Source organism: Vombatus ursinus, unplaced genomic scaffold, assembly GCF_900497805.2.
Source record: "Vombatus ursinus unplaced genomic scaffold, bare-nosed wombat genome assembly UNPS02014803.1, whole genome shotgun sequence".
In the NCBI taxonomy this organism is placed as follows: domain Eukaryota; kingdom Metazoa; phylum Chordata; class Mammalia; order Diprotodontia; family Vombatidae; genus Vombatus; species Vombatus ursinus.
Genome location: NW_020954581.1, coordinates 1,568,583 through 1,583,267, shown reverse-complemented (window position 1 = coordinate 1,583,267; position 14,685 = coordinate 1,568,583). Strand labels below are relative to the sequence as shown.

At 40.3% G+C, this 14,685-nt stretch overlaps 1 protein-coding gene across 1 annotated transcript in view; it reads right to left on the bottom strand.

Moving 5' to 3' along the window:
• The window catches only part of MCOLN3 (mucolipin 3), a 47,335-nt gene that overhangs the window by 11,864 nt on the left and 20,786 nt on the right, over positions 1–14,685 (bottom strand). Inside the window, exons 5-9 of the mRNA XM_027873968.1 lie at positions 10,469–10,553; positions 10,292–10,388; positions 4,217–4,316; positions 2,569–2,681; positions 2,295–2,444 (exon numbers count right to left, since the gene is read on the bottom strand). Coding sequence (XP_027729769.1) covers positions 2,295–2,444; positions 2,569–2,681; positions 4,217–4,316; positions 10,292–10,388; positions 10,469–10,553 — 545 coding nt within the window. The remainder of the gene's footprint in view (positions 1–2,294; positions 2,445–2,568; positions 2,682–4,216; positions 4,317–10,291; positions 10,389–10,468; positions 10,554–14,685) is intronic.

The window sequence follows — 14,685 nt, the reverse complement described above, 5'->3', positions numbered from 1 at the left end:
TCACTCATATAGCCATAACAGCCATATGAAAGTTACTATTGAAAACATTACATTTTTCCTACCCATGTACAGGGCTGGCTTCCCTCAATAAGAATAAGAATTAACAACCACCACCACCACCACAATGATGATGATGATGGCTAGCATTTAAACAGTGCCTATGTGCCAGGCACTGTGCTAAGCATTTTAGAAATATTACGTCATTTGATCCTCACAATACTAGGAGATAGATGCCATTATTCTGCCCATTTTATAATTAAGGAAACTGAGACATATAGAGATTGAGTGACTTACTTAGGGTCACCTAGCTAGTAAGTAAGCCTAACACTATGTCTGAAACATAGTAGCTGCTTAATAAATATCCATGGGGTTAGTTGGAAAAATTCTGTGGAGGGAACTCAAAGATTGTTGAGGGCTGTGAGACCATACCGTATGGGGATATGCAATGTTTTAGTACATATATTATATGTAATAACATGATATACAATATACTATAATACTACATACTATATAAAACATTACATATAATGCTGTAACACATATCTATGACATAATACTATATTATATAAAATATACTAATATACTATATAAACTATAAAACATGTGACATATATATGATATAACATGCATATGTATGATTGGTAGTATTCAAAGTCCTTTCACATTTATCATCTCAACTTACGTTCATCATAACCCTGTGAATTTAATTGGATAAATGGCATTATTCTCATTCAACAAATGAGAAAACTGAGTCAGTCACCCAAGGTCACATGGCTAGCAGATGGCAGAAGTGTCTTCCAACCTACAAGTCTAGTGTTTTCCAATGAATAGCTTTGCTGGAGTAGTATTGTTGTTATTGTTGAGTCGTTTTCAGTCAGGGAGTTTGACTCTCCCTGACCCCATTTGGGATTTTCTTGGCAAAAATACTGGAGTGGTTTGCCATTTCCTTCTCCAGCTCATTTTACAGACTAGGAAACTGAGGCAAACAGGGTTAAGTGACTTGCTCAGGATCACACAGCTAATAATTGTCTAAGTCCAGACTTGAACTCAGGTCTTCCTGACTCCCATACTGGGACATTCTATCCACTACCTGCCTCCTGCACCAAAAGAATTACTATTTTACAAATAAGGAAAAGGAGGCACAGGGAAGTCAAATAATTCGATCCACAGAGATCAAACACTTCTTAAGCTGGTTGATATTTGTATTCTGTAAGAGATGAGTTTCTAGACATAGACAGAGAGAGAAGTATACGATTAAGAACCCTTCTGCTGAGTCCCGCCGCTATTTTTTTTGTGGGCTCAGCCAACCCCACTTAATAGTAGGGCAGGTAGGTGACAAAGTGGCTAGAGCACCAGACCCGGAATAAGGAGAACCTAGATTCAAATCCTGCCTCAATTACTAGCTGCATGATCCTCGGCAAGGCAGAGTTTGCCTCTGTGTACCTCAGTTTCATTATTTGTAAAATGGGGAAAGTAATAGCAGCCACCTTACAGGGTGGTTGTGTGGATCAAGTGAGAGAATCTTTGTAAGGCGCTTCGCAGACCTTCAGGAGCTCTAGAAATGCTTGCTATCATTACTGACACAACAGGTAACCATAAAGGATATTAATAGAAACAACAAGCCACTAGGAACATTCTGATCTTAAGAAAAAAAAGGCACAAATTACACATTAAAGAATAGCATTATTTAGCATCTTAATGTTGAATCAAGAGTCCAGCGGCTTTTTGTAAGAAGAATGAGGCAGAGACAAAAAAGTTTAGTGTACATTCTCCCTTGGGGTCCCTGAGCAGGGAAAGGAACAGGCATTTATTAAGTGCCTACTGTGTGTTCAGACTCTGTGTTAAGTTCTTTTACAAACATTATCTCTGAGCCATGACAGTATTGCTACCATTCTTTTGTTCCTGTTCAGTCATTTCAGACCCTTTGTGACCCCATTTGGGGTTTTCTTGGCAGAGATCTTGGAGTGGTTTGCCATTTCCTTCTCCAGCTCATTTACAGGCGAAGAAACTGAGGCAAACAGGGTCAAGTGACTTTCCCAGAGTCACACAGCTAATAAGTGTCTAAGGTCAGATTTGAACTCAGGGAGACGAATCTTCCTGACTCCAGGCCCAGTGCTTTATCCACACTGTGCCGCTGAACTGCCACGCAGTGGAACCATCACCTCCTTATTCTTGCAAGCTATGCCTTTCAGTACAGCCCAAGATCACATTTCAATGACTATGCATAGTTTTTGGACAACAGTGAATACAAAAGTGTAACACTGAAGCTTTTGTGAGCAGCAGAAGTGTCTTACCTTAGCTTGGATTTCCATTTTCAAGACCGAGCCAGCAACAGTCAACATGTCACTGACAATAATCAAAATGTACCATCCATTAACAAATGCCATTTGATCAGTAACGGGAACTTCCTTCTTGAAATGGAGGAGGATGAAATTGACGTATTCCTTTAGGGGAGAATTGGAGGGGTCAAAAAGGGAGGAGGGGAGTAACAGTCAATATACTTTTTAAACCTTTGCACCCAGAGTATCATTTCTAGAAAGGCACAAACATACAACACCCAGTACACACCCTTTGGAGCTGAATTCCTTTAACCACCGACCGGGTGCAGAGAATTAATGAAGCTAAGCAAGTCAGGATGACAAAGGCGTCGAAAATCATCATGTAATGGGTATTCTTCTGTACTGCAAGAGATTAGCATCACACACTCATAGAATTGGTCCATAAAGTTACAGAGGCAACACTCAGTTTATTGGGGATGTCAACCCGGGCTCGCTTTGTCTGATGCCAAATAGAAGGTACAGATTTGACTGGGCACTATTCCACGCGTGGGGAGTTATGTGCACACAGCAGAGTCATGGTAAAGAGGTCCCCGTGGCTAGAACTTCCTCAATATTATTATGCAAACTATTAATCTAAAATGCAGTAGCTGACGGGGGGTGTGCAGGGGTCTTTTGTTTTTAATTATCCCTCCTGAGTCATCTAACAAGATTCTTATTTATTCAATTGTATGTAGCAGACTCTGGGAAGCTTTCGTAAGTGTTTAAAAGCACTTGTGAATACTAGAATCAAATACCTGAAATGAATTTCAAAATGCTAAACAAAATTACATTTTTCCATTCACCCCCCAATGCCCCAGTGTTTCATACAGTGCCTGGCACATAACGGGCCCTTTGTAAATGCCTGTTAAATTGAATTACCCACCCAAATGTCAAGTGGATTCTAATAAAGATAATAGAGAGGGACAGGAAGACCCAGGTTCAAGTCTTGCCCCGAACTTGTAACAAGAGCTTTGTGCCTCTGGGCAAGTGCCTGAGATAACTCTCTCAATGTCCCAGGCAGCTTTCAAAGTCTGTAAATTGTAAATGAGTTGCAATCTGTATGGAGGAGGGTGTCCCCATACTGGAAAAGAAAGAAAGAATAAAAAAACATTTATTAAGTGCTGTGTGTGGAGAGGATGGAGAGCAGGCCTCAAAGTTAGGAGGATTTGGGTTCAAGTCAACTCTGGTGCATACTGCCTGCATTGCCTTGGGCAAGTCACTTAACCTTTTAGTGCCCTCTAAGACTATAAGTTACAGGAAGCATACTGATCTACCTTGGTGGAAGGTATTTCCTCTCCTGGAAGTTCCCTATATCTATGAAATCACAGGTCCAGGCCTAATCCCTAGCCAGTCCCTTATTATGTGCCTAGCATGTACTAGGCACTGAGAGCTCCCTACCAATGAAATCACAAATTCCACCCAAAGGGGAAAAAATGACAATAAAATCTTTTCCACCAACTCACGTAAGCTAAATCTTGACCCTGTACTAATAATTGCAAAAGAACCTGCTATAACTCCCTAGCATTAAATCCAGGCCAAAACACCGTTGTGAGTGCTACAACAGGTGGGTATTGGAGAATGGCAGAACTCATGATTAGATCACCTGGACTCACACCACTTTGCAGCCAAGCCATAACTTCCCTGACCACATTTCTCCTTAAATCCAAATTATTGCCATCCTAACCTGGGGAGGTCGGGACAGGAATGGTGACGAGACAGGCCATCCCAAATGATCAGCAATGGCCTCCCCTGGCCCCTCGACTTCTGTCTGCACCTAGGTCAGTATCCAGAGACCTGGGAATATTCTGTATTTCTCACTTGGCACCCTAGAGATCTTGAGAGTGGTAATTTAAGGAGATTTTCTACTCAGAAATTCATCCTAAAAGCTCATCACTCACTTGATCCAGATACGTGCCAATCTTTACATTCCCTGATGGCAATATCATTGTCGAGGCTGATTTTAATTCTTCCGCTGTGGGCCTTATTGTCAAAAATTATCTGTGAGGAACAGGAAAAAAAGGGGGTCAGAGAGATACCAGCAGGTTTTGAAGAAAACAAAAGTCACTCACATGAGAAGTTAGTTCACATTCTCATTTTTTAAAAAAAGTCTCTATTTCTATTATTGCTTTAAAAATTCTCTCGAAACAAAAGAACATAAAACTTACCTCCTCTCTCATGGCAGAGAAGTGGGGGACCACTGAGGCAGATTATCATAAACAAGGGCAGAATACCATATACGTTACCTGGTAACATTGTTACGTCAGATGTTTTTACTTCATTGTTTTTTTTCCACCACGATAACAGCCAGCATTTACATAAAGCCTTAAGGTTGGCAAAATACTTTCCATGGGTTATGTCATCTTCACAACATCCTTGGGAGGTAGATGCTACTCTGATCCCCTTCTTTACAGATGAGATAACTGAGTCTGGGAGAGGTTAAGTGACTTACTCAGGGTCACATAGCTAATGAGTGTCTGAGGCAAGACTGGAACTCAGGAGTCAGGAGGACCTGAGTTCAAATCTAGCCTCAGACACAAGACACTTACTAGCTGTGTGACCCTGGGCAAGTTACTTAACCCCGATTGCCTCATCAAAAAGAAAAAAAAATCAGACTTCTTAAAATAGATAAATAAATAATTTTAAAAGGGGGCAGCTAGGTGGCACAGTAGATAGAGCACCAGCCCTGGCTTCAGGAGGACCTGAATTCAAATCCGGACTCAGACACATTACACTTACTAGCTGTGTGACCCTGGGCAAGTCACTTAACCCCATTGCCTAGCAAAAAATAAATAAATAAATAAATAATGAGATTGGAACTCAGGTCTTTGTGATTCCAAGTCTGGTCCTCTACCCACTGTGCCACCTAGCCCCAACAAAAGAGGCTTTAATAAGGGGTGGAGGTGGTAAATGACCATTACGTTAATGACAAAAGTCGTCGATAAAACATTTTTTAAAAGCTTTTAACAATGTCCACTCAAGCCCCGCTGTAATGCCACAATGTGATGTGGAGGTGTTCCTAGGTTCTCAAGGGAGTATGAAACCAAGATGGAAAGGCTTTGAGTACATGTCCCGGCAATGGACTGTGTGTCTCTCTTTAGAGTACTTTAGATCCACATTCAATTAATCAGAGTGACTACCCTTGTGGTCACAGCAAATCTCAGAGAGCACCTTCTAAGTCCAAGAGTGGACTCAGCTCATAACAGAGGAATGGGCCATCGTAGTGGACAGGGCCACACCAGCCATAAGAGCGAACCCTGTGACAAGAGCAAGTTGATAGGAATGCTCACGCTGGACCGAACCCACAACGGCTCTTTTGGCCTTCAGAAGTAGACGATCTTCTCTAGATACTGTGCTGGAAACTCCCAAGTAGGTTTCCTGACACAGCTGAGAACGATGTAGCCGAATCAGATGTTAACACGGTTCCGGCTGCTGGTGATGTTATCAACACTCTTTAAAATTCTTACCCGCCTATGTTCTCAGTGTTCCAGGTGCTGAAGAAGGAGCGTGGCACAGGGAAGAAGCCATGTATTTGGAGTCAAAAGAGGAAGTGTGGCTCAGGGGAGAGAGCTCTGGCTGTACAAGCAAAGGACCCAGGTTCAAATCTCACCCATGTAACCTTGGGCCTCATTTAGGGTAACACTTAGCCCCCTTGGCCTCATATCCCTCATCTGGAAGATGAGATGGTTGTACTAGATGACCCCTCAGGTCCCTTACTACTTTAGAGATATGATCCCACGATGCTTAGGCACATAATAAGCATTTAACAAACGCTCACTCTCTCTATCAGTCAATCGATCTAGGTGGCACAGTGGATACAGCACTGGGCCTGGAGCTAGGAAGGTTCATCTTCCTGAGTTCAAATCCAGCTTCAGACACTTATTAGCTGTGTGACCCCGGGCAAGTCACTGTTTGCCTCAGTTTCTTCATCTGTAAAATGAATTGTAAAAGGAAATAGCTAACCACTCCAGTACCCTAGCCAAGAAAACCCCAAATGGGGTCACAAAGAGTCATTCATGACTGAAAGGACTGATCAACAGCCTATCCTTATGACCTGGGTTCAAATTGCAGCTCAGTACTCACTTCCTAGGTGATTTCACCACCCTAGGCCTCAGTTTCCTTATCTGTAAAAGGAGGATGCTAGATTAGATGACCTCTAGGGTCCCGTCTAGCCCCAGAGATAGAAGCCCTAGGGGATTTGTTGTGTGTAGCCTGGATTCAGTCAAAGGGCTGCACTTGAGGACCTAGAGGGCCACATGTTGGCCTCAAGGCCACAGGTTCCCCACCTCTGGACCAGGGGTTCTTAACCTGGGATCAGTGATTTTGGTTTTTAAAAAATATTTCAGGACTGTGTTTCAATGTAACTCATTTCGTCTGTAATCCTATGCATTTTATTTTATGCACTTTAAAAACATTATTCTGAAAAAGGATGCTTGACACACATAAAGGTAAGAATCCTGGCTTTAGTTCAATGGCTTAATTTTAAGGAAGGGAAAACTGTGGTCTAGATGATTTAAGTGATTCATCCAAAGTCACCCAGCTCAATAACGCCAGCCCACAGCAGAGCTGAGATTAAAACCGAGGTCTCTGAAATGCCCAGCTCTCAAGGCCAGGGTTATTGAATGGAAACAGGTCGAAAGGAATTTGAGAGTATCAAAGACAAACAACTCACACATCCCTTCTTCTTAGGAAGGTTGGGGATCACCACAGAGAATGCTGCATGTTTCACTGCTTGATTTTGCTTGACTGTTTTCCTTTATTACAAGTGAGGGTTCAACTGGGCAGAGGAATTCATTGGGAAATCACTGGTATAAAAACATAAGGCATCAGTGATTTTTTTTTAATTGGTGACTAGAGAGCTGGTCTCAGAATCAGGAAGGCCTGGGTTCAAGTCCTTCTTCTGACACACGATGGGTGTGTAACCTTGGACAAGTCGTTTAATCTCTAGGTACTTTAGAAGACTATAAATGGCAGAGAAGGCTCCTGCATTGGCCCTGTAGTGGCACAGGCTGTTCTCTCATCAGGAGTTCCCTGACTCAATGAAATGACACATCTGGTTCAAATAAAAAAATTAATAAGAAATTACTTTGAATGTTTCCCCAGTATACACATATTAAAAAAACAAATATGCTCCCTGTGTGTCCTACTGAGATCTTCCCATTTATCTAATAATTATAACTTATTCAATAAAGAATTTGGTTCTTTGATTTCTTAACTGTTACTCATTTTATTTGCTATAAATAGGAACTGTGAAACACCCAGCTTATTATTAAAGCTATTAAAGTTTTAAACTGCATTAAGACTTTGGAGGCACCCTGTGTTTTTGCCTCTTTCTTCTACTGTCACGCAATCTTTCCTGCACGAATTGAACTGCTGGATTGTGTGCTGTGTATAAATTGAGAGTTACATATTTGTTATTCAAGCAGTCTCAGTATTTTATTTTGAATTTCACTTTATTACACATCACTACACTTCCTTTTTTTTAATCCTCCAACTGGTATAATGTATTTTAGATCAGTCTCTTCATTGTAATCTAACTATATCTTTTTGCATTGTATGTGTTCCTTAGAAATGAAAGAAAAAAGGAAAGGAAGGCAGAAAGGAAGGAAGAAAAAGGAAAGAGAAAGAAGGAAGGAAGACAGAAGGAAAGAAAGACAAAAGAAAGAAGGAAGGAAAGAAAGAAAAAAGGGAGAAAGAAAAAGAAAGAAAGAGAGGGAAGGGGGCAGCTAGGTGATGTGGTGGATAGAACACCAGCCCTGGATTCAGGAGGACCTGAGTTCAAATCTGGCCTCAGACACGTAACACTTACTAGCTGTGTGACACTGGACAAGTCACTTAACCCCATTGCCTAGGACAAACAAAAAAGAAAAAAAAGAAAGAGAGAGAAGGAAGGAAGGAAGAAAAGAAGGAAGGAAGAAAGAAAGAAATAGAAGAAGGAATAAAAAATAAAAATGGGTTTAAAAGGAGAGTATTCTTTATTCTAAGATAACAACTGCGTCCTACTAAAACCATGTCATTAATTAATAGGCCTTTAATACTAGAATATAATGTATATACTGGGTATCCCAAAAGTCTTAGTAAAGTTTTAAGCTTCAGTATCTTTAAAAATTACATCTTTATTTGCACTAACATCTAACTGAAATTTAGGATTTCTGTCGATTATGAGTGTATTCAACAAGCCATTACTCTGGGAAGAGGATTATAGTTTTTACCAGACTGCCAAAGGGGTTTATCACACAAAAAAGAAAAGTTTGAGAACTCATGTTGCAAAGAGAGAAGGAGTTCCCATATAGCACAAGCCTCTGAGAGAAAAGAGGATTGTATATGAGGCTCAGGAGATGGAGGAGTAACAAGGAACTAGGCTATGATATGAAGGAGCAAAAGCTTAGACCCGGCGCTCTGTTACTGTCTTGAGTCATTCAGATGATTCATATATGATTGGAAGGCAATTTCTTCCCTAGCAATCCCGAAATTTGTTTCCTTCTGGGTGAGGGTCCAAGCCCTGAAGACTAGAGGCCTATACAGGTCCTTGGCTGAGACCCAGTGAGCTGTTGAGGGAGATAGGTCATTTCTTTAGCAACCCTAAGTTCATTTACCTTCTGAGAGGAATCCAAGAAGATGGCACTATGTCTCTAGAAGACTGGCTAGGACCAGGGGTGGGGAACCTGTGGCCTCAAGCCCGCATGTGGCCCTCTTCCAATACAACCCTTTGATTGAACCCATACTTCACAGAACAAATTCCCTTGATAAAAGGATTTATTCTGGGGCAGCTAGGTGGCGCAGTGGATAGAGAACCAGCCCTGAAGTCAGGAGGACCTGAGTTCAAATCCGATCTCAGATCAAACATTTGACACTTACTAGCTGTGTGACCTTGGAAGAGTCACTTAACGCCAATTGCCTAAAAAAAAAATTAATAAATAAAAATAAAAACAAAAGGATTTGTTCTGTAAAACTTGGACTCAGTCAAAAGGCCAAGCCCAAGGACCTAGAAGGCCACAGGTTATCCATCCATGGTAGGCTCTGGTGGGAAGGCAGGACTTACCAGAAAGGGAGGAGATCTGTATCAGTTGTTAATAGGCTACCGTGATATCTTTGTGTTTTCGACATTCTGTCCTGTATACAAAGGCATTCTGAACCCAATATGCATCATTATCTTGAATGCTTACATGGAACTTAAGCCTTTTTATCCAAATTCATAGAGACCTAGATAGCAGCTATATTCTGGTAGAAAAATGCTTCAAAGATACACAATTTTTGGAAAGCCCCCCAACTTCAAATTCAGTTTGTAAAAACCTATAGCTCGGGGTGCTGTGCAATGGGACATATCTGTTATAGATTATAAAGACTATTGTTCCAAGCATACACCATATTTTTTTTCCCTCAATCTAACATGCATAAAATCCGACTCTGCCCCATAGGTAGTGTCATTTTTTGTTTTACACCTACATACTTTTTCCTTTAAAACTAGATTTCATTTTAAGTTAGGTCCTATATTTGGACCAGTAAGGTCATGTTAAAAGGGCTGACGCAGGAGAACTAAGAACGGCATAGAAGTTGTGAGACAAGTCGCTTTTCTCTCCATGGGCCTCATTTTCATCATCAGAAAGGTGGGAGGTTGGACCAAATGGTCTTGGAGGTCTCTTCCATCGCTAGGTTTAAAATCTTTGCTAAGAAGCAATAACAAAAGACACTCTAAAACAAGGTTAAGCCATATAAAGATGAAGATGGGGAAGATTAAGACACAGTTTGAAAATCAATTAAAAACCAAACTTGGTTCTGGCTATTTTACAAGGCAGAAAACAACAAATCCTTAAGAACAAGCTAAGGATACTGATCGTCCTAAAATGGTGGCCTGTCTTTGGGGGCCAATGATCATTTGCTCTGCCCTTTTGAAGGACGCCGTCCCCCACAAGCCACATAATTACCCCATCTGGTTCTGATTCACATCAAACAAGTTGAGCCCAGCTCGTACTCACAGTCAGGGTAAAGTCATAACAGTCAGGGAGCTCGTGATGACGGACCGTCTGCAGATTGATGGCCTTTAGCTTAAACCGCAGCTCTACAGTCAGGAGCCTGGAAGGCAAGATGAATTGCTTTAGATGATGGAAACTCAGCCTAACAGAGGGAGAGGGAATTGGACAGGTCCCCCTCACCTGTGGAAGTCCAGAATTAAGTTGAGTTTCATTTCTTCTAATGTCCGCGTATCAGAGGGCTCCTTAGGATCTACATAAAAACAGTCTGACATGAAAGAAGCAAAGACAGAAAATATTACTAGAAACCAATGTACTGCTAATGAAATGACCTAGCATGTGCCAAGTGCTTGGCAAATCTGCTGCATAAATGTTAGCTATTGTTTTCAAACATTTTTGTCATTGAGTCGTTTTAGTCACGTGCAACTCTTTGTAACCCCATTTGGGGTTTTCTTGGCAGAGACACTGGTTTGCCATTTCCTTTTCCAGCCCACTTTACAGATGGGGAACTGAGGCAGAGGGTTAAATGACTTGCCCACAGTCACATAGCTAGTAAGTATCTGAGGCTGGATTTGAACTCATGAAGATGAGTCTTACTGATTTCAAGCCCAGTACTCTATCCAATACCACCTAGTTGCCCTATCAAGTAATTTAAAAATATTTTTGTTACTATTTTTATTATTCACAACAACCAAAATCACCTTGGGTTTTATTTTACTTGCTTATATATGCACATGTCTCCTCCACCTCCATTCCACCAAATATAAGCCTCTTGAGGACAGGTATTGTTTCATTTTTGCCTTGTATCTCCAACACTGAGCACAGTGCCTGGCACGTAGTGTTTAATAAATGCTTGCTGGTTGAATGCTTAAGAAAACACAAACCTAAAAATCTCAACCTCTTGAACATTTATAAAGGGACAACAGAATCTAGACAAATACAGTGGCTCAATCTTTTAAATCTTACAATTCCTATTTCTTGAACTGAAAAAGAAAAAAGTAATGCAGAGAAAAGCTGTTTCAGATCTCAACCTGATCACGGGGAAAACTTGGGGTGCTACAGAGAGGATGGCTACCCGTTTTGTTCTTCTCTCAAATCGAGAGCATGGTTTTTGTCCTGCCAAAGTGAACGCAACTATCTAGGAAACAAATCCAAAAACAAGATAATTTGTGGCTTCCAAGAGGGGATTTGTGAAGTGCCTCATTAAGAGATCTTTCCTCTTTTGATGTTTTCTGTTGAGGATTTGTGCATGACAAGCCACTCAGCAGAGTGCGATGTAAAAGGATGGAGCTCGAAGATGAGGACTTTTTCTGATTTCTTGCCACAAAGTGAAGGAGCTAAGGACTAATGCTGGAGACAAAGCTTAGTGAATTGATGGCAGAATCCTGATTCTTGAAATCTGAATCTTCATTTGCAGTTAAACTTTTAAAGAAGCTTTGGATGAACCAAAGATGGGTTCATCAGAATATGATGGAAGAAACATTCTGGGGCAGATGCCTTTGGAGTCACCTGCAAAGATCCAGATATTTTGTATTTAAACATATTGTTTTGCATGACTGCACATGTATAATCTATATCCAGTTGCTTGCCTCCTCAAGGAGAGGGAGTTTTGGAAATAATATGGAACTCAAAAAAATTTTAAATGAATGTTTAATGACTAATTGGGAATATGTGTAATACGATTGTACATGTATAGATTATATCAGATTTCATGCTATCTTGGGAAGGGAGAAGGGAGGGCAGGGGGCAAAAATTTAGAACTCAAAATCTTATAAAAGTGAATATCAAAAACTAAAAATAAATAAATAAAATGAATATTAAAAACTTTTGTTTACATGTAATTGAGAAAAATAAAATTAAAATTAAATGTTAAAAAAAACATACAGACTTGTACCAAAATAAAGAGCTAATCTCATCTGTTTGTATATTTTTTTATTTTTTGTTCTGGACTTGTGATTCCATTGGTACAGGCTGTTCCTGGTGAAGAAATGCCTCCCAATACAGATGGGCAAATGTTTGCAACTGATGGTCTTCAAAAGGTGCCTATGGCACTGAGAGATTAATGACTTACCTGGGGTCACATAACCAGTATGTGGTGGGACTAGAACCCAGATCTCTTTACTCTTGTGACCAACTCTCCCCTACATTATGCCTCCTTTCCCTCTGTTATTTTTCAGGTCAACTATCTAGCCACACCTTCTCTAGCTTAATTTATGAAAGTTCTAATCTCAAGTGTAGGATTTAACATTTGTCTGTAGTGAATAACATCTTAGATTTGCCCATCATTCTGGCCTGTTGGGAGAATTTTGGATATCGATTCCATCATGTTTTGAGTTCCCTGCAAATTTGATCGCCATGCCAGTCATGTCTTCATCTAAGCCACTGGCAAAACAAATAACAAACAAACAAATAAGTAAAAATGGATAGACGTATACATAGATCATCTCTACATAGAAAATCTAGCAGAACCATCATAGTGTCTCACCATCACTCGGGCAATAACATTGTTAAGCACCTGTTATGTGTTAGGCACTGTGTTAAGAGCTGAGGATACAAATTTGAAAGCCATACTAGGGGCTCAAGGATGGGCTGGATAAACACATCGGTTTAACTTGCCCTATTTGTTGTCTAAAATGCATTGTACATTCTTAGAGGGTAAAATTACTGGTTTATGAGTCACTTTCAGTAATGCTTCAAAGATTACAAATAATGAAAGAAGTGATTAGGACCAGAGAAGGACAAAAGTTGTCCCAATATCGATAAAAAGGAAATTAAATAACTCTAGGCCAGTAAACTTGATTTCTACTTCCAGAAAACTCTAAAATGTAGCTTTAAAGGGATGGTTACTGAGCACTTCAAAAAGTAAGCCGTAATCATTAAGAAGCAGCAGGACTTCAGCAAGTATAGATCATGCCAGACCTGGTTTATGTCCTTTCATTAATACTATTACTAGATTGGCAGATCGGGGAATGATGGAGACAAAGTTTACCTAGATTTTAGCCAGGGCAGTTAGGTGGCACCATAGTGCGTACACCACCAGGACTGGAGTCCAGAAGACTCCTCTTCCTGAGTTCAAATCTGGCCTCTAGCTGTGTGACCCTGGGCAAGTCTGCCTTAGTTTCCTCATCTGTAAAATCAGCTGAAGAAGGAAATGGCAAACTACTCTGGTATCTTTGCCAAGAAAACCCCAAATGGGGTCACAGAGTCAGACATGACCAAAAAATGACTGAACAACAATAGATTTCATTCAATATTTATAACAATAAGATTTTAGCCAAGCTTTTGATAATGTCTCTAATGCTATTCTTATGGAAAAGATGGGTTGATATTGGCAAAGCAACAGTACATTTAGGTGAGGTTGGAATCAACCAAATGTCCAGACTCAAAGAATAGTTAGTATAGTTCAGTATCAACTTGGCAAATATCAAATAATTGCTCAATCAACTTAGAAGGAGATTTCCAGTGAAGACTCCCCAAAGATTTCTGCTTGATCCTCTATTTGGTCAACATTTTTATCAATGATGTATGAGAGCATTCTTATCAAATTTTCAGATGACCCAAAGCTGGGAAGGATCACTAACAGAATAGATAATAGGGTCAGAGCCCCCAAAAAATCTTCACAGGCTATAAGACAGGTTAGAAACAATGTCAAATTTAATAAGGATGAGTGTAAAGTCATCCACATGGCTCAAAAAATTAATTGTAGGAAGACAAAATGAGAGAGTAACCATTTTTCTGAAAAAGATCTGGGAATCTTAGTGAACTGCAAGCTTAACATGCATCAACGATGTCATACAGCAGTCAAGAAACACAGCCTTGTACTGAATTAAAAAGAATAGCATCCAGTAGTAGAGACATGGTGGCCCTGCTGTACCATACCTCAGTTAGACCATATCTGGAGTATCATGTTCAGTTCTGGGTACCTCATTTTTAAGAAATACACAGCTACACTGGAAAGCATCCAAAGAACAGCAACCTTCTACCTTCAAACTTGTACATGTTTCCTCAACAATAAAAACAACACTTACTTGATCCTACCCTACTCTCTGGCTACTGTCCCATACTGTCCTCCTCTTCTTAGCTAAACTACTTGAGAAAGCCATCTCCTTCTCATCTCACTGGCTTCTGAGTCCTGTATAGTCTGGCTTCCATTATTTAACTAAACTGCTCTCTCCAAATTTGCGTCTGATTTCTTAGTTACCAAATCTAATGGATTTTTCTCAATTCTCATCCTTCTTGATCTCTCTGTAACACCTGCCAATCATTCTCTCCCTCTGGACACGCTCTCAATTCGGTTTTCATGATACTGTTTTTTTCTGGGTTTTCCCTCTCCTATTTGACTGCTTCTTCTCAGTCTCCTTTGCTGACTCTTCATACATATCATGCCCATGAACCATGGG